Below are 25,290 nucleotides of genomic sequence, written 5' to 3'. Positions count from 1 at the left end.
GGGGGTCCGCGATCAAACACATATAATTTTGAGGGTCCTTGACATGAAAATGTTTGAGAACCACTGATATAGAAACATACGTTTTTCAGAATACTGTTGGGATTTAGAGGACATTTCTAGAATCGGCTTCAGGTCTTAATGGGTTAACAAGCTAGCAAGATAATGCAGTCAGACATTTTTGGTAAATTCATTCACCAAACAAGACACAACTATGACATTTCGCCATAACTTCCTTGTTTGCAGCGTGACACTCAGACAATACTGAGATGAAGAGACAGTTTGTCTAAGTGTCTTAGTGTGTGCTCTTGTGTGCTCGTAGAACACAGTGATCTGAATTTACACATGAGAACGCACTGAAGGCTCTGAATTACTCCTTCGACTCTCTCAGAGTAAATTTATGAATGCAATATAATACAGAATATATTAATTTCCAGGACAATAGGAGGGGCCAATGCATCAAATTCTAGAGGTTTGTTTATTATGTTAGGGGACCAGTGGATGAAACACTGTGTACACTACTAGTCTATAGTCAGCAGAACACTAGTACAGTATACTAATATACACTAGTCTATAGACAGTACACTAGTACAGTATACTAATATACACTAGTCTATAGACAGCACACTAGTACAGTATACTAATATACACTAGTCTATAGACAGCACACTAGTACAGTATACTAATATACACTAGTCTATAGACAGCACACTAGTACAGTATACTAATATACACTAGTCTATAGACAGTACACTAGTACAGTATACTAATATACACTAGTCTATAGACAGTACACTAGTACAGTATACTAATATACACTAGTCTATAGACAGTACACTAGTACAGTATACTAATATACTCTAGTCTATAGACAGTACACTAGTACAGTATACTAATATACTCTAGTCTATAGACAGTACACTAGTACAGTATACTAATATACACTAGTCTATAGACAGTCTACTGACCAAGGTTTCCATTAGTTGGTACTGTATATATATATGTATATATACTGTATATGCCGGCCATTGGCTGACTAGATATAAATTGGCTGTTAAATATAAGAATTGTTGGCCATCTTGACCTTGAATAATTTATAGAATTTTCTATCTATTTATTTATATTATAGTTATTATGAACACTTATGATATTAAGTAACAACATTACAATACGTGGATTTATAACCATTAAAATCATATTTAACACACACACCAAAATATCATTTAGCATTTGGCTGGTTATTTAGAATATTATTGGTCACATTGGCTGGTCAAAAGAAATGTTTTAGCTATGAAATAGGTTACATCTTATTGATTGTTTTTCCAACAATGTGAATAAAATCATTTCAACAGTATGCAAGTAAGTGGAACATAAACGTACCTCCAGTTTGGTTCATGCGCTGCTTTACGGTGTCTATGTTGTTGATGTTAATCTGCTGCTGACCAAAGAAACGCTGAGTGCTCGTCTCCCAGTACTGTGGTTCATCTGTTGTGACCTGGTTCATCCAGTCCTGTTTGGGAACTGCTCTCTGTATGTTGCTGTCATAGTGAACCATCTGAACATCATCAACCATCCCAACAACCACAAACTCTGGGAAGTTTGGGACTTTAGAGGATGCAGTGTGGATGTATTACAGGGAGTGAGACACTGTAAGACAAAATGGAAATATATCTTTTTAACTTTATTTAATTACACATAACATTTTTGATTCAATCACAACAATAAATGACGTGGAATTCCTTTAGCTTCACAAACAAGGAAACACTTCTAACAGATCATTTCTGTTTTCCATTCAATCTATAGGAAACCATGCCTGTCTCTGTTTCAACATGTCTGTCTCTGTCCATCTGTAGGTCTCTCTATCTGTCTTTCTGTCTGCCAGTCTATTTGTCTTTGTGTCTATTTGTCTGTCTGCATGTCTCTCTTTCTGTCTGTCTGCCTGTCATTCTGTCTCAGATTTTTACAACTAGGCCTATATCTGTCTCTGTGTTTCTTTCTGTCTTTTTACCTGTAAGTCTACCTCTTTTTTCTATAGGTCGGTCTGTTTGCCTGTCTCTGTGTGCACTCTCTCTGTCTGTTTGTTCTTGTCAACCTTTTAACTTGTGATGCTCTTCAGCAATAATATCCTATATTATTACAATGGCCAACACACGATGGTGGACGGTGGATGACACAAACTAACATAATATATGCTGATGTCAGACACAACAGAACACTCTGCATTTACTGAATGGTGAGATTAAAATTGTGATGAAGAATCAATATCTCAATTAAAGTGTTAATAAAGTAGGTCAACGGTTTGCTTTCAATGATAACTTTGGGGGGGGGGGGGGGGGGGGTGATGACGACGACAGTGAAGTGACAATTTAAGGACTTTTAAGACCTTTTTAATACTTAGAACAAAATGTAATGCCTCAACTCCTACAATTCCAAGTGATTGTCAGGGTGGGGGGTCCCCAGTTCAAATAAGATTATTTTGGGGGGTCACGCTACGGCCTGAAAAGGTTGAGAACGACATGGTCTAGACCAGCTGAAGTAAAGTGAGCGTGAGGCTAAATCACAGTAATGTAAAATAAACTACAACAGTTTAAATGAAAGAATTGAAGAATTGGCTTTACCTGGAGACGCGACATGGAAGAACAGCAACAGCAGGCCTATGACAAACTCTCTCATCTTGACGTCGGTCTGAAGAACGTTAGGCTGAGCTCAGTGTCTGCTGTCTAGTGTCTAGTGTCTAGTACACAGTAAGTGAGCAGTGTTGCCAGGTGTTGGGAGAGAAACAAGCAACCAAGTCTATGAAAACGAGCCCAAAAGAAACGAACCCTTCGCCCATTAATCGTACTTAATTGGCTATTCAGTTGTGAGCTTGTAGATCTGCTATCTAAAAAAAAGTATCTTGGAAAAAAGTGCAAAATGTGGACATTTTTTGAAACATGATTCTAACAACACAATCCACAAATCTGGTATATGAGGGGTCCCTGGAAGGTATTGGAACACAATATTTACAAAATGTTTGAGAACCACTGGTTTCAACCATAATAATAATTTAAAAAAAACACCAGGAAACAAGCCCAAATAAGCAACTACACTTTTAAGAAACAAGCCCAAAAAAAACGCAACCCGCAACTAACCAATATTTACAAGCAACTTACAGAAAAAGAAGCCCAAAATCGCTTATAATAAGCGGACATGGCAACCCTTATAATGAGTCGTTCAACTCTGTATTCGAGATAAGCGCCAGCACCTTCTAGCCAATAGAAATTCAACAATATTGAACATCATGTGTTTCTAGGAGGATTTCACCCACAGAGGTTGTTAAAATTGAAACCAAGGATTTATACTAAACAGTGTGAGAGAGATTTAGCCAATTTCATAATTAATTCAAAGATAGGTTAATATTATAATCTATCAGTAGATATATGGAGTCATTTACCTTCATATTGCTGTTAATTTACCTACAATTAATGTATTGCAGCCAGTTAGACCCTTATTCTTTTATATCAGAATATAGCTGTAACTTTTAACGAAAAACAAACAAACAGAGATATCACTTTTAACTGGTTTAGTGAGTGAATAACCCCCTCTTGATTATTTATTGATTCTTGAGTATTATTATGACTTTATCTTTGTAATTCATCATCACCAACAACAATACAAGACAAGACTGAGAACTAAATAAATGCTACACAAACATCAAAATCAGCATAGCCCCATCTGCTTCCCAAATACTGTATTTCATCATGAAATCGCATGCAGATCTTTATAGTTATACCAACCTATATAACTGGTTTGCCTGTCTCTGTGTCTATCTTTTTTTTGGTCTCTCTTTTTCTTTGTCTCTCTCTCCCCTCTCTCTCAATTTGTCTCTGTCTCTGGCTAGGCTATTTGGAGTGAACTGATAGGCTAATGTTTATGTTTTTCAGTATTCAGCGGTAATAGGCCTATTAGATAAAATATAAATGTTAGTATATCCATATAAATGTTATCCATATAAATGTTAGATTTTGCTATATTTTATTCATTAATATTAGTTATATTTAATTATGATATACAATCAACAAATCAAACTGGTTTCAGGTGTCAATAATAACTCAGTATGGAGCGCCCTCAAGTGGCTATTTGTTTTGTAACAGTCAAACTGCTGAACATATGACACACACACACACACACACACACACACACACACACACACACACACACACACACACACACACACACACACACACACACACACACACACACACACACACACACACACACACACACACACACACACACACACACACACACACTAAAATATCTCCTTTTATGACTAAGCATTGCAAACATACACACACCATCAAAAATTTCTTTCCCAAAGAAATGCACAATTTGTTTTAATTCACAGGCCATAATTTGTATTAATTTTGTATTAATTAATAATGTTCATATTTATGTATCAGTACACACCAAATGTAAGTGCAATAGAATAGTTCACACAAGGTAAAAGCCTTTTTGAGGAATGTCTCATTGTGGATATCACATTTCCACCCCAAATACCCCCAAATAACATTTTGGCTGCAGATCCCCCATCTGAAAATATTTTGTGCCAAGGAAACCTACGGTATACAAGATTTGTGTTGTCAAGATGTTTCAGAAAATATTAAAAATGTTCACATTCTTTCAATATGTATATATATATATATATATATATATATTTCCATATCTGATGTATATCGGGTTAAAGTGGTTAAATTGATTTTGATGCTACAGTATATGAAATCATTTTTGCTGGGGACCCCCTGGAATCATCTCAAGGACCACTGGGTGTCCCAGTGGACCCCACTTTGAGAACCCCTGCTCTCATCTGTGCCGTTGTGGCATATTTTGAGCACTGGCGCCCCCACCTGTTCACTCCTTGTAAGTTGCTGTGTCAGCTAACATGACACAATATAACTTATTGTACTTTATTGTAATAAAACACCACTCTGGATAAGAAGGCCAGCCAACTAGCTCCAATGTAAATCACAGTACAAGAGGGCTTCAAAGATTGATCCACGCAATTTAGATATTTATGACAATGAATTAACTGAAAGAAGGTCAATTGATCAACATTCACGAGCAACACATCATAATGCAGTACAATGACAGAAACACGTTCAATTCAATCACATTTACAATCATGTGTAAAACAAACATTCACTATAAAAGAAGAGGATAAAAACATGAGCAGCATGGCTGTCGGAACACTGCACTCTCATAACTGAAATGTTTTTGGCATGTTTAATCCATTAAACCTGAGTCCGATTCTACAAATGCCTTCTAAATCAGTGGTCCTCAATTTATTTCGTGACAAGGACCCCCAAAATAATATATATACATATATTTGGCCAAGGACCCCCCCATCTTTAAATGTCTTGTGCCAGGGACCGCAAGAAGAGAAGATTTGTGTAAAAAAAAATCCAAATTATTCAACATTTTTCAAACAAAAAAAAATAGCAGATGTACAAGCTCTCAGCGCGGCACGTCACAAAGTGGCGTACTGTGAGCTTGTATATCTGCTATTTATGAGAACCACTGTTCTAAATCCTAAGAGTTTTCTGAAAAAAGTATGTTGCAATATATATAGCTAAAATCTAAAATGACACAGATGCTTTCCCGGTTTTAATGCGATACATTTGTAACACTGTTAACCATAATTTATGTTCCATCGGAACGAAGCCCTCAACTTAGTAAGGTGGTTCTTTACAACAGCGCTGAAACTTAGCCATTTGTCAGTATAGTGCAGATGTCAGAGATGTAACAGTTTGATTCAACGTTGTATTAATACTGACAGATCCAGTTACCCGTAGAGCATTTTTTTAATGAAAGGAATTCATTAAGAAAATGCAGGGATTGTAGAAATGGTATTCCATCCACAAAGAAGATATAAAGCCTGTTTAAAACACAAACAAACAAGCAAACAAACAATGTCAGAGAGAATAACAGTAAATAATAATACACACATGACTAATAAATAATATATTAAAATCCTCATCTTTCTTTTACAGAAAAGTGACAGGGTGTTCCACACTACTATTAGTATTTCCTTCTTTATTGAGACAGGAGTAAAGTTACTTTCACAGACCTTTGTTTTGACCATTATCAACTTTGACTTTTCAAAGTCATATTTAAAATAAATTCCCCACTTTTGCAGGCCTTTTCTTTTCTTTTCAAGAGTAGCCAATTGGTTTGAACCCTTTTATCAACCAATTTAGTCACCATTTAACCCACACATTTCTGACTTCACTTGCCACTGCTGTTGTACCCTACTGGCTCACCTTCCAGTGTATCCACCAGGAGGAACATAGCTCCTCTGTCCTACTCCTCCTGTTCAAAACCCCATGCTGACAGACACCACCCCAGGCAGGCACTACAGTAGCTCAGTGACAAAGATCATCCTCCCCCCCAGCTTCCCACCCCTGAACATGGTCAATTGTGTTTGTATAGTGCTTTGGTGCGGTGGATTCAACCCCCGGCCTAGACTCAGCAGTGGTGAAGTGAGGCAGTGAAGTGCCTCACTTCTCTAGGCTTTACAGACCATCTGTGTACACTAAAGGAACTATCACCTGCCTCTACACCCGACCCAAGACAGAATTGAATTGTTTTCCTGATTATAATTTTTTTTTTTTTCAATTCTGACCACATTTACTCTGCTTTCCAAGATAATCACCACCTACCTGTGATTTCAACCGCCTCCTGACCCCAGGGGTCAGTGGTGGAGGCGGGTGCGGATCTTGCGGCTGAGGGTGCGAGCCAGATGGTCGATGGCACTGCCGATGTGGCCCCGCTCTTTACGAGCGGAAAGACCCTCAATGTTCCCACTGTACCACATCACCCAGCCCCCAAGGGACATCAGTACAAAGAGGGCCCCTGCAACAACACAGCAAGGGGGTTAGTTCAGTGTGGCGTAAGGCCAGTTTACATTAAAGATTGAAGTGGCAACTATTTGCAAAGGAATTCAGATACATATAGTCTACATATACAACATTCTGAAAACTAGCAAACCCAACTTGACATAATGAGCCACCAGCAGGCAGCAATGCCATCGACTGACTTCCTACAACCAGAGACGGGGTCATTTACACAGCTGCTACCTTTCTCTTCAACTTCCTAAAATCATGGATCTAGAGATTTGCAACGACACAAAACTGCTCTAGAAAAGGTTGCAGAGCAGTGCTGTCAGGAGAATAACCACATCAAATTTCACAAATCTTGCCATTTTTTAGAACATTAACTAGGGGAGAACCATAGTGACGTTGTTTTACTCAATCAAGGAATTTCTCTTGTTATTGAAACACTCAGCAAGACAGCTGAGAGAGAGAGACCTCAGAGGTGCACACCCTATTAAGCTGTTACAAGTAGTTTACATAATGTTTGTGCCCACAACTGCTGTATGCACTACAGGGCATGTTGCATGTAGATGCATTTATGACAAAATCAGGACTATGCCTTTACATATACATATCATGGGTCTAGTCTAAAATATATCCCACAGATATCAGAGAGGTAGGTGGTTTAAATCAGTGTTTCTCAACCTTTTCAGGCCGTGGCCCCCCCAAAATAATCATATTTGAGACCCCCCACCCTGATAAGCACTTAGAATGTAGGAGTTGGAGCATTCGATTTTGTTTTGACTCTGTCCCACAGATACAATTTGAAAATAGCAGATCTACAAGCCCACAACGCCTCCCGTTGCGAGGCATTGTGAGCTTGTACATCTGCTATTTTCACAAATTTATATATATTTATATTATTTGACAATTTGGCCAATGTTTCTGCATCTGGGGACCCCCCCAAAAAAATCATGTGGGGACACCCCTGGTGGTCCTGACCCACAGGTTGATAACCACTGGTTTAAATAGTGGTTGAAAACCTGTATTTTTACACTTAGCTTTCAGTTCACTGTTGTTTCATTGTATACATGCTGTATGTATACATTTGTATCTACAGGCCTTTATACAACAAAAGCATAGTACCTGTATAAACAAGTAGGTCTCCAAAGTCTCGACCTTTGATCTCCAGGGGAGCAAAGACTCCCACCAGCAGGGCGGCACCACCGAATATGTCCATCAGCACCGCAAAGGCCAGGGCTAGCTTGCAATGGGACAGGCGGTCACATAAACCCATGATGATGAGCTGAAATGAGGATCACACAGACAGTGGGAACTGTTAAAGGAGAGAGGTTGCAACGGAAAACATCAGAATCACAATGATCATCATATGAGGGTAGCAGTTAGGATGAGGCCCGGACATCAATGTGAAAACCTCATTCATATTCTTTACTATTCCCACTGCCAGTAGGACAGGATGGAGACAAAGCTGGGGCAATGGAAAGGAAGGGACCCTAAAACATGCCATGAATAGCAAAATGGATGATGATCACTAAACATTTATTTATGCATGTATTAATGACCAGTGGTGATGACTCAATGAAGGGCATGATGGAAATGTATGAATTGAATGCATTTTGTGTTTTCCTTTTAGCACTATTGTAATCATACCACACTATTTGCAAACTGTTAATAAAGTATTCAATCAATCAATCAAAATGCTATGGAGGGAGGAAAAAAAACCTCATCAGACAAACAGATTACAAGCAAACAAAGCAAGTGTGTGTGTGTGTGTGTGTGTGTGTGTGTGTGTGTGTGTGTGTGTGTGTGTGTGTGTGTGTGTGTGTGTGTGTGTGTGTGTGTGTGTGTGTGTGTGTGTGTGTGTGTGTGTGTGTGTGTCCGGGGGATAACATAGATTACAGATCCAGCTGTTAAGAAGCGACATTAAAACAGTCTCCAGATTCCGTTATAGGCTATACTGTATGTTTTGAGTCCATGCATAGGCATAAACAGTACAGTTGAATGTAGCCTATGATGCACAATTATGATAACTCGAATACAACTTATGCTTAAAAAGACAGTAACCTCTAGTCTGCACAGGCTTGGCTGTGATCGCTGTGCTAACATCACTAGCTGTGCATCCCTTCTTTACTACAGTACAATACGCCCTGATGCAGAGATTGCAGACACGATTAGGCCTGCTCGAGCGCACACAGAGGTGCAAACAAACGCAAACCTATCGATTCTTTTAAATCGTTTTTCAACTCACCTGGTTCTGTGTGTAGCCTGCAAGAAGACCTTGGTTTTGTGTGTGTATCCTGCTGCAAGAAGACACTAGATCGTGTTGACATGCCGTTTGCCCTTATATCAATGAACATACAAATGTACAAAATCAGCTGTTTCTGGATGGTATCATGTTTTAAAGCCACTCTATTGTGCTGTTCTATAGGTTCAGCATTGGCTTGGTGGCTGGGTCTTCTGCTGTCCACCATCTACATTAGCTCTCTGAAGCTGCAGCGTATCCAGAGGACCGAGCATCTGTTTGTCAGGAGAATGTATGAGGGAGCCTTTCTGGAGCAGTCCATGCTGCTCAACACACGCTTTGAGATAAAGAAAACTGGGACGCGCAAGTTGTAAGTGTGTGTGTGTGTGTGTGTGCGCGCGTGAGCGCGTGCGTGCGTGTCCGTGTGTACATGTCTGTGCGTGCGTGTGGGTGTGTTGAGGGAAATTGTACAGTATATTGTGCATGTGCATGTACAAGAGCTCTTCTCGCGTCCCGACTTGAACCCTATAATGGACCCGTGAAATTTGGTTCCAAATTTCTTTTTTACGACAGACCTGTACCCTAACGGACTCGTTCCGAGATCTGATTGAGTCTGAAATGTTTTGATCTCAACCCCCTATTTGGACACGTGATATGATCTGAGATATTACAGAACCGACCCGACAATTGGGTATTATATGGACCCGACAAACCTAATAATTACATTTGCTAATAAAAATGCTATTCCACCAGTAGGTGCCAGTTATACTTGACCACAATAAAACACAAACACAAACCTGTACAGGTCTCGGGTATTTTCTCGGTTCAGGTAGACCCGTGAAGACCTCTAGAATGTACACTTTCTTTTCTATTTCTTCATAAAATCTTGTTCTAGTTTCACAGACTCAGTGACAGTGTTCGTGTGTGCAACCATGTGGCACGAGACTTGTGATGAAATGATGAAGATTATAATTTCACTATTCCGGTGAGTTATGTTATTATAACACAAAATTGATGAAACAATAGTCTATGAGACAGAATGTTTTTTAATGCTTCCGCCTAACAATCAGTACAACGGAAACGCTAAGAATTTGTGTAAAGAAAGAGGGCATTTCATGTGAACAGAAATAACATTTGTAAGGCAAACTTGTCATGAGCATCATCTAAGCATCTCTGTTTTCTTACCTGCCCCTACAGGTTGGACAGGTACAGACCAAAGATGGCTCCAAAGACTAGCGATGTGAGCTTTGAATGCCACGTCTACTTTGATGATGCTTTCAAAGACGTGCCAGGAAGTCAAGGCCGCCATGTCAATGAATACGCAGAGGTCCTTGTGGAGGTCATCAAAGAGGTGTACAGGTAAAATGTCTTCACATTTTAGTCAATCATAAAACTTCTATTTGAACGGGTTGAACACAGAAAATTCAAGCCATATAGCTAACTGTCTTTGATTTGGTGGTCAGTATTTTCACACAGGTCAGTGGGAGACTGTTCACATTCAAGCCACCGATACCTGGACAGCGGCTGATGAGGACACCGTATGGAGGTCGCCTGGAGGTCACAATGCCTCACGGGAACAGCCTGGTGGTTCATTTTAAGGACAAACACCTCATACGACATAAGAAGAGGTGGTCCCAGGTATACAGATTAAATGCTTAGAGAGAAGCAATCTATCCACCTTTTCATGGATTAAATTGTTGATTGAGCAATTTGTGAAATAGGATAGAGGTCAGGAAATGCTATTCATTCTTTCCAAAAAAAAATAGTTTTATTTCTCAATAAAAATCTGTTGGTTTATTGTTTTCTAGGTCATGTACATGTACTACCATCTGGGCTGGAGGCTAACAGCTAAATACTGGATGAATGGACGGAATATGAATGAGCTGAAGAAACAGATGGAGGTACGATAAGTAGAGAACACACATGCTCTTATATCAATAATACAAATACTAATATTACTACTACTAGTACTACTGTTAATGTAGGTAATGTAATAATAATCCTAATAGAAATGCGCAAAATCTCTGCGTGTGTGCGTGTCTGTACTGTAGTTCACACATCGACTTTACAAACTATACATTTCATAAGTTTTCTTTTACCAATTCTACGTGTGGTTTCAGATTCATGTACATTTCCATTGAACATTAAAAAAGAAGTTAAGAATTGATAACACTTTTTTTTTTATTACCCCCCAGAAAGAGAAACAGAATACTTACATCCTGGCTTTAGATGGAGACACAGACTTCCAGCCATCTGCAGTGATGGTGCTTGTAGACCGACTCAAACAGTACCCACACGTTGGTGCAGCCTGTGGACGCATCCACCCCACAGGAACAGGTTGGTACATGGGAAAAATAGGAAGAAAAAAAGAATACAGACAGTAATAAAACAATTATAAACTGCTACTTCTACAGTTTTTCAGTTTTAGTCTTTTTTTTTGTTCTCACATATTCTATTTATTTATTCATTCATTCATTCATTCATTTATTTATTTATCTCTCTCTTGTAAATTGGTCTTTTTCTTTTTCTTTTTTTTTATTACTACAGTGATTTTTATTGAGCTATAATAGAATAACACATGTGTTATCATTTAGATAATATCTGTACTGCAATTTTATTTGGGGGACTGCAATGGAATTGTCTTCTGACTTTTTGTGCTATCTGGATAATTCTACTGTACTATGCACCTTGGTATCATGAATTTAAATCAAGTCAAATTCAAAAATACACAAAATAATAATAGAGCAAATACTTGATTGCAATGAACTAAAAAAAACAAGAAAAACAAGATACGATGAAGTAAGCCTGGCAGGACTCATATTTTAAAGTACGTTTCAAAAAAAGAGAGGGGAAGGGGGGGGGGGGGTAATTTATATGTATGTCATCATGTCACCCAAGCTCTACCGTCTCTCTCAATCAGGTCCCATGGTGTGGTTCCAGAAGTTTGAGTATGCAATGGGACACTGGCTACAGAAGACAGCAGAGCATGTGTTGGGCTCTGTGCTGTGTAGCCCAGGCTGTTTCAGCCTGTACAGAGCAGCTGCTCTCATGGATGATAATGTCATGAAGACATACAGCAAATCTACAGAGGCCATACACTATGTACGCAATGACCAAGGTAAGGGAGATGTCATGACTCATGATGCTTATTTTGTGACTGGGGTAACCAGTCCTACATTTACCTGACAAAAAGTGGGCGTTTCTTCAAAATGTGGGCGTTTCACAGGACTTTTTGATGATTGGTTCGCTATTGCTGGTTCGCTATTGCTGCCCAAGTTCCCATGCTCTGGAGGGGCGGTCACAGATTTCGATATCTATCTATCGTTTATTCTACCCTTCTGTTACTATCCTTTGGTCTAGGGAATGAAGGACCGTAACATAAGGTTGGCAAGTGAAATGTAGTTTTATTGTTTTGACAATTTTTTTTGTTATTGTCCAGAAAGTGACACAATAATAGTACGGTTTTACATTAATATGTGAATTAAACTTAAATATAAAACATGGAAAAACGACCCCAGTGCAAAATCAATAAATAAATATAACAAACTAACCTATGCTTTGAAACCCCTACCTAACCAAGAATCTTACAAATCAAAATTACATTAATTCCCTAATCTAAAGCAAAACAGGTGACTGGTTCACAAAGAGCTGGCGGTCAAACACTCTTTGTGTTAAGCTTACTCTTTTAGAACACCCATTACTTTATCTCAACACTACTTCAGCAGGTTCAACTTAAACAAGGTGTCACAGAGAGTATAAAATACAGAGGGTTACTAAACTTTTAGCCCCAAAGTATTGACTTTAAACTCATCGACAGCATGTGGGTCATTCCAGAATTGGAGGATATTTTACGTCCCACCCAAGAAATGTCAAATAATCCATTTACAAAATACTAAATAATGCAGTTGTCGTGTAACTTTGACTTGTCCTGAGACCAAATCTAAATCAACATGACATGAAAATGTTTGAGCATATTTTTAAAAAAAAACAAATAAGTCTGTAGTACCCCTAAAATGCTACTTTTCTCTTGTCCCACCCCCTTGGTGACCAAATTGAATCTCAGATAAAACTGTTAAAATGACATCTAAATGTACTTTCTTTTGCATTATTTTGTTCATAGATGTCTCTTGTAGATGTGCAAACATATTTTTTAATTAACATAATATTTTAAATAAGTATTATTATGCAAGGAACCTGTGTCCCACAACTTGCATGCAACCCTGTTACCTTAACCTTTTTAGCATGGTAAAAGAAGAAGAAAAGTGTGAGTCACATGACACACTAGAAGTGACATCATCAAACACTTTCCTAACAGCATGGGTAGAGCAAAGGTATCTCCTCTCTTCTATTATTCATATTTTTATAACATTGTCAGCCTTGCTTGAATGTCTCAACATACCTCACGCAACCCTGTTATGCATATTTCCAGAATAAGATAAATACTTGACAAAAAAAATTGTACTTATTTACTTATGTGAGTTTGTCCTCTTGGTAAATCCTAACAGCTATCTAAACAGCTAGCTTCTATTCCTGAGAAAAAGCTAACATTAGCATAGATTTGCAATCCTGTTACTTGCAGCCCTGTTACTGTGATTAGAGTAACAGGGTTGTACAACATTAACAGGGTTTCATTAATAGAATTAAAACACTATTATTTATGGTTAAATTAAAAACATTACATAATCTAAACTATAATTTAGGTTAATCTACGTATTTTAAACATTATTGAATTTTACAGACTATATTGCTTCATTTTATTTTAACCATGTAGTCAAAATGAGTTATAGTTGTTTGGTGGCAGTGGTGGGATGGTATGCCTTTATGAATTTGACAACTGTGAAGTAGACCATGATGCCAGGTGGTCGTGGAAGAGGCTGAGCTACCAGGCTGAACCCAGTTGAACTGGGGAGTCAAGAAAGTGTTTGGCGTGAGGGGAGCATGGAGTTGGGGCCTCCAGTTAATGGGGTTGTCATCTCTGTTCCCGATCCATCTGACTGTTCTCTGGTAGCCGCCAAACCAAGTGATTAAGGACCAGTGGTGCGACCAAAAGAGGCTACAGTGAGTACTCCAATGGCACCACCTGTTGATACTAGCTTCATGGAAGAGATGAAGTCGTTCTAAACGGACTAGATAAATCTTGTTCCGGCCGTAACCAAGTCCAAACAGCTTCTGGTGCAATGGACACAGAGACATCACGACAGCCCATGCCACTGGATCAGAGACCTGATAATCCACCTAACCGAACTCCAGCCTCTCATGTTTCAGAACTGAGAATCCCAGACATCAGAGAAGGTGAGGATGCTGAGAGCTTCTCTGTGCGGTTTGAGTGCATAGGGGTGGAGTCACTTTGTCACTTTATTGACCAGACGGGCCCTTGAAGCATATGCTGGCATGGATGAACAACAACAGTCAGAGTCATATGAAGCTATCAAAACAGCAGTACCAAACAAATACAATGCTACTGAAGAGACTTATCGACAGAGGTTCTGCAGCACCATTGTTCCAGCAGAGGAGACTGTCAAGAGAGATCTGACTGAAGGGGCTGTACAAGTGATGGATGCGTCCAGGCAGTCGTACCAAGGACGAGATTGGAGAGGTCATCATTCTACTACTACTACGCTACTACTTGCTTGGGAGGGAGTTCAAGCTGCTGACTGACCACTGAGCCCTAAGGTGGATGCACTAGCTCGATGCAACATCAGAATGCCTGCATCCTCCAGGCGTAGTCTATAGCCCTCCAACCATACCAGTTCACTATTAAGCATTTTTGTGGTAAGAAAAACCTTGTTATTTTTCAAGGTTATGTGTGAGCCAAAGGGAGAAGGGGTGAAAAATATCATGGAGGCTCATTTCTCCAGTCCCAAAATTCCAAACATGTAATCACATTCATATTCAGGTATGAGGTCATTGATTGTGTAATGTTTGCAAGGGGAAGGTTCGGATTCCTCTTGCTCATGTTTTCACTATTCACTTTCACTATTCTTTGTCTACAGACTTAAATTCCTGGACATAACCATTTAAGAAGGGAGTGTTCATCCCCCTTAAGTTGTCATGTGATTTCCTGGTTATATTGATTTTCTGGTTGTATTATTAATTTCACAGAAGGAAATACTTTGTTAATTTATTAACATTAACACAGTATGTGTTATTGTCTGCATTGTACACATGGTTATGGTAAATGGTTATGTCCTTTAACTTAATAGGCTTGACAGTATAGGTCTAATTGAGGTGTGATCAATGCCACCTGTGTCTAAGTGGAACTACTTAGTTAGAGTCTTCCCTCAAGTTAGCTGGTGATCAGGTATAAAAGGTCTCCTGTTTCCAAAATAAAACCCAGATTTTCTGGAACAGCTCTGCTGCATCCTGGTCCATTTTCCATTTCCACACTACCTACCAACCATCCTCATGTGAAACATATTAAAAGTTATTCAAATAATATTTCATTTTCTGTTATTAAAAGTTATTAAAAGACTAATTATGTGGTCTTGAGCATTTATTTGTCACGTTTAAAATAATCTATAATCAGAATTAATGTAGCTATTCAACCCTGTTACTGTCATTTCAACCCTGTTACCATTAACATTTTAATCAAATATTAACATAAATGTCTTTCTCAACGCATAAGGGTTTGACCTATTGTCCTTTAAAGAGTTTAAGTAATTATATGCATAATGGGTTAGAGCAAATATTTGAAAATTAATACTTAAATTAGTAAAGTGAACCATGCCACAATTGAAAAGTTGTGCAAGATAGATTTCAAAAGTTGCTTAAACTAATTGAAATAAATTCATATCTGAAATCAAATGTTTATTCGGAGAGAATGTTACTTCTTTAACCTAATGGTAAAGGAATTATATTTAAAAGATACATTAATGCACTTTTTGCAGGTTCCTGAGTGTTGGTAACAGGGTTGCGCCAGGTATAGCAAACAATAGATAAAACATGTAATAAAAAAAATATCTTTGATGCCTGAGTTGAGCCAATCTAGCTTTTGATAGTTTAGTACCTATTATTGATGAATATATAACAAAAATGTGTCAAATAGAAGGTTAATTTTTCAAAAATGTGAAAGCCCAAATGTCGTCCAATTCTGGAATTACCCATGTAGCAGCACTGACAGCATGATACACACTGTCAGAGAACACAGGTGCTGCCAGCTATTAAGTAGGGGGAAGGCGTCCTCTGATTGGTCCAACTTCTGATTGAAGGTCTCCTCCCAGCCAGGTCTTCTCCCATGCAGATCCTGAACTGAATGCATGAGTCAGTGGCCTACCAGAACTGTGCAATACATAACATTATATAAAAAGAACCCTCACATGTAACACCTTCTCTGTTCTTTTATTTCTATTCAGGTGAGGACCGTTGGCTGTGTCTTTTGTTACTTCGGCAGGGATGGAGGGTGGAGTACAACTCTGCATCTGATGCCTATACCAATGCTCCAGAGGGCTTCAAAGAGTTTTTCAATCAGGTGAGGGCTAACTAGTTCAAGGCAAACCTTTTCTTATGGTGTGTGTTATTGCAAACTAACATAATGCAATGATGTTATTCGCGATAACTTATGATCAAGTGTTCTATTGCTTTTATACAACAGTATTAATGATTGGTGTCCTGTCTCTCTACACTCCCTCTACACTCAATAAACCCAAAATAATTATAAAAAAAAAAAAGATTATACCAAGCATGTTATCTAGATAATATATAATACATTCAGATGCTATGTTTGATGTCTTCCTGCTATCCTAGTAACTTTATATGACTTAATAGTTTTTTTGCACTGTCTTTACTTGTCCATTTACCCTGTTGTTGGTTGATTAAGAGTTCTTGCTGTTCACTCTGATCTTTCATTTTGTCACTTTGCTAAATGCCTAAAATGTATTGTAAATTCCTAGCGTCGTCGATGGGTCCCATCCACTATGGCCAACACTGTGGAATTGCTAGGCTCCGGCTTTCTGACATCTACGAGGAACCCATCCATCTCTAGGCTCTACATCTTTTACCAGCTGATGACCATGGTTACATCCATACTGGGGCCTGCCACCATGTGCATAATGATTGCAGGTTGAATTCAATTTTTTTATTTTATTTTATGTTAAACAGAGGAAATAATGTATTTATTGTTTAGCAAAACAATAAAGATAAAGAATGGGTTAATTCTTTCCACACCCAAATAACTGCTTGAAGTAAAGACAAATGAGGTATTCTTTAATGTGTCATTATGTGTGTACTTTTTAAATTAGCAATAATTTGAAATTGCCACATGAATCATGGATTGATTTATTGACTACTCTAAAGAAAAAGCCAGTTCTGTACAGTTTAAGGGTAAAAGAAAAAACAGTATTTGGGTATACTCACACTGCATGCAATTTTGACTTACAAAATATTATACACCAATCAACTGAACTAAACCTAATCTAGACCAAGCCTATACATCATCCACTTAATCAAAACTGCAACCAATCTACTTTTAAATCTAACCTAAACAAAACTAACTCAAGCTTTACCTAACCGACAGTTAAACTTAGCTCTGGTCCAGAGCATTAGCGAGTTCTCGCTAACGCTCTGGGTCAGAGCTAAGTTAAACTCAACTACTGTACTTTTTATTTATGTATTTATCTATTTTTCTTTCAGGAAGTTTGACATTGATGTGCAACATAGAATTCAACGGTGCATTGATCCTGTCAGTAATACCCCCTGCCGTCTACCTGGCTCTCTGTTTCAAGCTGAAGTCAGATACACTGGTCACTATTGCTGCCATCATGAGTGTCTGCTATTCTATATTCATGTTGGCTCTACCCATGATCTTAATAGGCAAGTAGTGATTAAATTGCAGATTTGATGTATACGTATAATTATATATGATGTGTGTAATAGGCTTTAAGACAAGAAAAGAGATTTATTTTATTTATACTTTAAGAATAATAATAATCTCTATTTCTTTAAGTATACATTCTTGTTTTCAGTGTTTTATTCTATAACCTTACTGTTCCAACAGACACCATGATAAGCGAAGACACCATTTTGAGTCCCAGCAGTCTTTTCTGCATCTCCATGGTGGCAATATGCTTTGTGACCGGGCTGATGCATCCTCAGGAGATGCACCTTTTGGCCTACGGCGTCCTCTACATCTTGTGCACCCCCAGTGCCTACCTCCTGCTGATCATCTACTCCATCACCAATATGAACAACATGTCCTGGGGTACCAGGGAGGCCGCACCCTCTGCTGGGGCACAGAGGACTGCACCTACAGGTAGTTACCACAGTAACTACAGTAGTAGCAAATTAGCAGCTGGTCTGAACGTTATATTTTTATGGCGTGGCGCTGACTGGGGTCAAAGGTGCACAGCACACCGGTCCTTGCGAGGTGCCAGCCTTACGGATTAAACACTAAAGAATAAAAGAACACTCGTAGCTGCCGATGCCAATAATTTATTGTGGCCACAGAGAGACTGAAAACACACCAACGTTTCTGACAGACTAGGCTGCCTTCTTCGGGTCGGTGCTGAATGGGCCAGCCATATAGAATAGGGGTTGTCTGTATCTACTGTATATGTATGTCTGTCTCTACAAAAGTAGATAAAGGGAAGCATGCATGCATGCAGCAAACCACACAGCTGACGCTGGTATTGTGCCAATAATCACTCATGGACGACCTTAGGTCTCAGATTGTCTAAGATGGGGGAAGGAACCGCTCCTTTTGTTTAATGTGATAACCTATTCCATCCACCACCACATGCCTATGCAGACGGCCCACTTGTCGACATGTGAGGCCATTGGCTACTTGGTGCGGACACTTGCTCACCTTGCTTGTTTTAAAGTGGTTTAAAAAGTGATGCATTTTTTGTTCAATCCTGCACATACGCAAGACGTTCAATCGGTGAACCAAAACGAGCGCTCCTCTTCCCCTGCCATCCGAGGAAAAGCTAAATCATGCCACGTATACATTGAACCACGTTTAGCTCAGCTACGCCAATCACAGCTATGTATGTGCACACAGCGAAGAACAAGGCCAAGCTCTGTAGGCAATGTAATGTTAGACCATTAAAAATGTAGAATAGTAATTTGACATTTTCTATTTCTTTTTTAGTTTTGGGTAGGAGATTCCTCCATGCCCTCCCAGATACAAGTACAAGCTTGACCAAATGCTGTAACTGCCTCTGCTGGAAACCTGGCAAAGAGAACATGGTATCTATAGAGGTAGTGGAGCCTGTGGACGGTCCCCATCCCATTGTAACAAAGCACATAGAACGTTCTCTGGGGGAAGAGAGGCAAGTACTCATTGTTGGATAATGGGCATTTAGAATGTAGACAATGTCACAAAAAAAGATTTATGTTGATTTGAAAAAACTAAACTAAACAAAAAGAACATAGAATTTCTGTTTGGAAATTGTCTTGTACATCATCAAGCACCTTGCAATATATAGGAATGTTACTATAGAGTTTAGATATTCAGGGTACAAGACAAAAAAATACGGAACAGCATCCACAGTACCGCAACAGATTGCTGGGGGAGTGGTGATTTAGCAACTTTAACCAGGTCATAAAGGTGTTGATGGATGTTTTGCTAGTTAGTAGTGGATGAGATGATGTTGGCTATGATGTTCTGATATTTATTTATTATTGCTTGTGATGTGAATGAGGTGATTTAGACACATACATTTTACATGTTAATCATTTTGATGAGATAAGGACTTGGTGAATTGCTCACATTAAAATGAATTAAATATAATTGGCATGTAAGCTGGTAAATACTGTATACTATAAATACAAATAAATAACAGCTAGAAGGAATACAAATTCTCTGCAATATGCACGTACAGTAACAGCCTATAACAGCACTATAGGTTACATTGATTAGAGTCATGGATGACAGTGATACTGTAAGAGCGATATTATAATATAATAAAATAATACTTTCATTTGTTTTTGCCTCAGGGAAGAAGATCCTCCTTCGACACGTGTTCATCAAGGTAAGACCACAGATATTCCCTCTTCTTGCTTAGAAGAATCACATCGAATTTGTCATAGACGTTGACACCATAAAAGGTCTTCAGACATCAATGATGAAATATCATTTTTCTTCTTAATGAATTACATTAATTTACACTCTTGTTTCTCCCTCTTTGACTTTGACTACAGACTGGATCATGCAGTTACAGACCTTGTCTGATGAGATGTCCCTACATGAACATACACTTGACACAGTGAGTGGACCATTTTCATTCTTTTTCATTTTTTTACCTCCTTTTTTCTCCCCAATATAGTCATTATGCCAATTCATTCCTCCCCATACACATGTGTGTGTGTTCACTGCTGTTGTATCCTACTGACTCACCTGCCTGTGAGGAGCCCCCACCGAGAGGACGTAGAGCCTTCGTCCTACTCCTCCCGCCCAACACTCCATGCTAACAGGTGCCGCCCCCAGCCCGTAGGAATACGTGCAATGATACCACCCGCCCTGCCCGGCTTCTCTCCCCCGAACACGGGCCAATTGTGTTCGAATAGACGCTCGACAAAGCCAGATGCGCCACGGTGTACAGTAGTACAGTACAGTAGGCCTACAGTATACGTAGGTGTTGCACCTCATTTAAGAGTGGCTTTGTGTTTCTCCACAGGAAGAGGAGGAGTTTTGGAAGGAACTACAGAAGAAGTATCTTGAACCACTGGCAGAGGACAAAGACAAACAGACGAAGATCAACAACAGCCTCAGAGAACTCAGGAACAAGGTATCAAAATGTCCCAAAATGAAGCAACTTGAAACATATTTATGGAAACCTTTTGCATTATCACATCCAGAAATTGTGGATGATATTCAGTGTAGGCCTACATTGTGCACCACAATGTACACTGATTAATAATTTTATATACAGTATTTAAAGGATTGTGGATTATTTCTGAGATTAGAGCTGCAACAATCCCCCTTTCTTTTTTTCTTTTTTTTAAACAAATGGAACCCTGACCATGTCCCCACTGTAGAGTGAAATCTCATTAATAATAGACTATATTGGCTGGTCTGTGGCCACAAGCATAAGAATGTAATCTTATTTTTCTGTCATGCAGGTGTCTTTTGTGTTCTTTTTCACCAACTCCTTGTGGCTGGTGGCAGCATTTATCCTCCAGTTCATCAACCTGAAGGTTCCCATCCCTAAGCTTAACCAGACTCTGGAACGCACCGGGGAGTACATGCACATCGACCCGGTTGCATTCATGTCTCTCTTCAGCTTTGCCTTGTTGATCGCTATTCAGTTCTTGACCATGCTCTATCACAGGTGAGCACCTCTGCTTCACTGGATCAGACACGTTTCTTTGTTTCGCTCTCAGTAATTATGTTCTGATTCAGTGTAAAATTATCACACCTCATAAAATGTCATAAGGAAATTGAAAGATTGGGCTCAGTACAGAATATACATCCACCGTCAATACAGTATATGCCATTTCCACCTGAGGACCACATTCAAACACAGTGTTATCCTTGGTATGATTTATGTTGTATTTTACTTGTATAAAGTTTATACCAAATAAATTCCATCCATCCATCAATCCAGAATCAGAATTTGCCCAATTAACTTGACCTTCTTTGCGACTTTATTGGCAACAATTAAACACACAGCATCATCAATTAAAGGCGTCAAATGGAATAAACCAAAAAAGACGTAGCTTTTATTTGTATTTTTATTATCTAAATACTTTGAAGGTGAAAAGGACCCAGCCACCACACACATCGACTAGTCATTGTAACCAAACTGTTCTCTCACCTCAGTAGCACCATAGGTTTGTGCTTTGCCACAAAACTAATGTATTTCCAACTGACGAAAATTGTTGACACGAGTCCTGTCAACATGCTTTAGTAATCATATCAACACGATTGTTGTCACGTGTTATAAATTGTCTTTGTTCACCAGTGACCACACACTGCATCTGTTACAAACACAGATTTTCAAAATATGTAAAACGTATTTATTGTTTACGAGACTGCTCTATTATACCAGAGGTATACTTTTATTTCACATGATTTGCGATGATCTGTTGCCCTCTCTTGAATGATCTTTTGATTGATTGAATACTTTATTAACATGTTTATTAACTATACAGATAGTACAGTCAAAGGATAACACAAAAGCCCCAGGAGGCTTGTTTCCATTGTGGTCCATCTAGAAATGTAATGTTTTACCAATGTTTTATGCCCTTGAAATCCATACTTTTTTTTAAAACATTTTTTTATTTGATTGTCTGTTTCTTGTCTGTCCAGATTATACACACTGATCCATTATGTGGCCTTTGAGGACACTGAGTCCAAGTCGAGAAAACAAGCTAAACAACATCTGGTATATTTACCACCAGACAATGAGGTAAACTACTGTAACTACTACACTCAATGGCAACAAGTAGTATTCAAACCATTGTCAAATATCCCTGTTACTGTTTATTCTTAGACTTTGATTTTCTGAAGTAACAGATGGATGGAACAAAAAAATCACAAGTTTTCATCAATTAAAAACAATTACAACATTTTCCAAAAGTACTAGGCTACATAAATAAAATGGAATAATCAAATCATTTCCATAAATAAGTGTAAAAACGTTTAAGAAGTTGTGAGAATAGCGGATCTACAAGCTCACAACGCAGCGAGAAGCGACTCGTTGTGAGCTTGTAGATCTACTATTTTTACTAGTTGGGGACCCAGGAAAACGTCTCATTTCTCTTTTGGTTCTTGAGCTAAAAGTTTTGGGAACCACTGTGCTAGAGTACCAAATTGGCAGTTATCGTATTGCCTTTTGGGGGAAAGCGTCAACCATCGGTGTAATCTTTTACTATTTCAATGAATAATTTGCTAATTATTTGATCCAGGTCCATCCAACTCTTTCTAAGATCCTGAAATCTAAGATCCTGAAATCTAAGATCCTGGAATCTGACCTTGAGGATGTATCACTATCTGAGGTATCATTCCTAAAACTATACAATAGCGTTTCAGGTAGAAATATGTTCTGAAGTACAGTACAAACTACTAACACAAGAATGGACAGTAGATCCTTTCTTTCTAGGCTGTAACTTTGTTCTCTTAAAAATGATGTTTAGGTTAATTCTGTCTTATTCTGTCTTATTAACTTGTTCATTTAGAATGTCTGTTAGTTTTAAATTGTGTTTTGTTCTGTAAAGCACTTGCCACTTGGTGATGTACATTGCTTATCTCCTTTTTCGTAGATCCCGGACTCTGACTTTTACGAAGCCACCACTGACATGTCACTCTCAAGCCACTACAGCGGGTCCCATGATGGATCGAGCATGGCGTCGTCAATCATAATCAAATGAAGATCACACATAGCAAACCTTTGCTATAGGAGCGAGGTTTAGTTGTGACTTCTGTAACAGAAAGGCTCTCTGATGATCACATCCCTATCCTGTGTGATCCTGTAGCCTTGACTTTCCTTGTGTGTAAACCAGGGGTTCCCAAACTGTTCCATGCCAAGGAGGACCCCCAAACAGGTATAGCCTCTGTCTGCTGTCTGTCAGGCTCCTCCATGCACAACAAGTGTTTTTATTTTATTTTATGTCTTTTCTTTTTCTTTTTCTTTTTGTTGGTCTAGAAATGTCCAAATCAAAGTATATTGAGAAATGTCTGTCTCATCACCTGATTAATGTAACAAATTATGTTCTTTTTAAAGGAGCAATTCACTTCTCCTTTTTTGTATTTATCATTGCTGCATATTCTGAGGAAGGATCCAAAGATATAAATACATTTGTTTTGTTTGTTGTGCATGAGATAATGTGATTTTTTATAACTTCATATACATTTATATAGCTCATATGTACCTTTTATATTTGGTACAGTAAGTGTATGAAGGTCAGTGGACGCCACTATGTTTCCAATGATGTATTTGTGCTTACCTTGAATATAACTTAAACTTATATACTATAAGGAGGAGGTGGTCACCTCTATGCAACGTAGTACAGTGGAAAGGAGAAAAACATATACGTATATCAGCTGTTGTCAGCAATACATGTAGAAGAAAGAAGGTCTTTGACATATACACTTTAGGGGTTGATTAAACCACCCTCATGCACTCTCTTGCCTATTGTATTATAAAATATTATCATATAAACTATTTGTGTGGGTCATTTATATTTCGGCATACAGGTCATCATCTTATAAAAGGACCATTAACACATCGAGTCTGAGATGTACAATTGAAATACCACTGTAAAACTCAATAAAAAGAGACAAAGTCAACAACAATAAAGAATATTAATTCCCAACGAACCACAGCCATTGGACAAGGAAATATAGCATGTTTTCATTTTGAGATAATGATGCCCACTCAGTTCATTAAAGGTGAAAAGAAGAGTACTTGCAGTGCTGCAGATTGTAATTTGTTGGGAATTACACTGTACTAATGTCCATCTCAAATGAGGTGAAACAGATCCTCTAGTGGTGACCTGTGAGAATTCAGTCTGGTCAAACTTGAAGAAATACTAAGTTCGACAGCTGACTAGAGCCAAAAGCTCAAGGTGCTTAAATATGTGTAAAGACAACAGTCATAGCAATGTAGTGGAGTCAAAGTACAATATTTGTCTTTGAAATGTAGTGGTAACTGATTGATTGATTGATTGATTGTTTGGTTGGTTGGTTGATTGATTGATTGATTGATTAGTTAGTTAATTAATTAATTAGTTGATTGATTGGTTGGTTGATTGATTAATTGACTGATTGATTAAATACTTTATTAACAGTTTGCAACAAAAATAAAGTAAAACAAATTAAATACAAGGTCTGCTAAAAGGATTAAAACCCAAGAAAGCACTATGGCTTGTTTCCATTGGGGTCCTGTGTATTCAATTCATCGAAATGTTTTATGACAAACAAATATACAATGCAAAAACATCATACACACCACGAGTAGTAATCAAAAAGAAATTGGGGGGAGGGGGGGGGGGGACAATACACTAAAAAGTACAGATACTCCAACATTTGGATACAGTTCCATAGCACGTTCATGTCTTATTTCTACCACTGGATGGCAGCAAAGACCATATTGTGCCCATACAGTCTATCGTGCCAGGAGCGTTGATGAAGGTTTCCTAACTTTCGTTTATGCCTAACCATAGATTACAAGAAATCACGTGGTTGCCCCCCCCCCCCCCCCCACACACCTCTCAAAACCGTGACTTTTTCGTTTGATCCCC

The 25,290-nt window shown here is 38.5% G+C and overlaps 3 protein-coding genes and 1 long non-coding RNA gene across 5 annotated transcripts in view; 2 read left to right on the top strand and 2 right to left on the bottom strand.

The window, feature by feature from the left end:
• The window catches only part of LOC308096086 (major histocompatibility complex class I-related gene protein-like), a 73,864-nt gene that overhangs the window by 10,847 nt on the left and 37,727 nt on the right, over positions 1 to 25,290 (bottom strand). The gene's annotated exons all lie outside the window — the stretch shown is intronic.
• LOC308096092 (transmembrane protein 238-like) lies at positions 5,784 to 9,132 on the bottom strand. Its single transcript, XM_080443376.1, has 4 exons — positions 9,118 to 9,132; positions 7,995 to 8,154; positions 6,696 to 6,888; positions 5,784 to 5,911 (listed from the first exon to the last, which is right to left on the bottom strand). The coding sequence occupies exons 2-3, from the start codon at positions 8,143 to 8,145 to the stop codon at positions 6,728 to 6,730; spliced, it is 312 nt and encodes a 103-aa protein (XP_080299502.1). The 5' UTR covers positions 8,146 to 8,154; positions 9,118 to 9,132; the 3' UTR covers positions 5,784 to 5,911; positions 6,696 to 6,727.
• Positions 8,257 to 19,398, top strand: LOC308094832 (chitin synthase chs-1-like; the record flags this gene model as incomplete). Its single annotated transcript, XM_080441658.1, has 13 exons — positions 8,257 to 8,275; positions 9,298 to 9,481; positions 10,007 to 10,096; positions 10,309 to 10,470; positions 10,575 to 10,749; positions 10,920 to 11,012; positions 11,307 to 11,448; positions 12,032 to 12,229; positions 16,464 to 16,579; positions 17,001 to 17,169; positions 17,740 to 17,919; positions 18,104 to 18,358; positions 19,196 to 19,398. The coding sequence occupies 13 exons, from the start codon at positions 8,257 to 8,259 to the stop codon at positions 19,396 to 19,398; spliced, it is 1,986 nt and encodes a 661-aa protein (XP_080297784.1).
• LOC308096094 lies at positions 22,356 to 23,379 on the top strand. Its single transcript, XR_013934110.1, has 3 exons — positions 22,356 to 22,457; positions 22,957 to 23,046; positions 23,311 to 23,379. It is a non-coding gene; the product is annotated as an uncharacterized lncRNA (long non-coding RNA).

Source organism: Gymnoscopelus braueri, assembly GCF_963280865.1.
Source record: "Gymnoscopelus braueri genome assembly, chromosome: 11".
In the NCBI taxonomy this organism is placed as follows: Eukaryota; Metazoa; Chordata; class Actinopteri; order Myctophiformes; family Myctophidae; genus Gymnoscopelus; species Gymnoscopelus braueri.
Note: the sequence above shows the minus strand (reverse complement) of the source record. Positions and strands in the feature narration are given on the sequence as shown.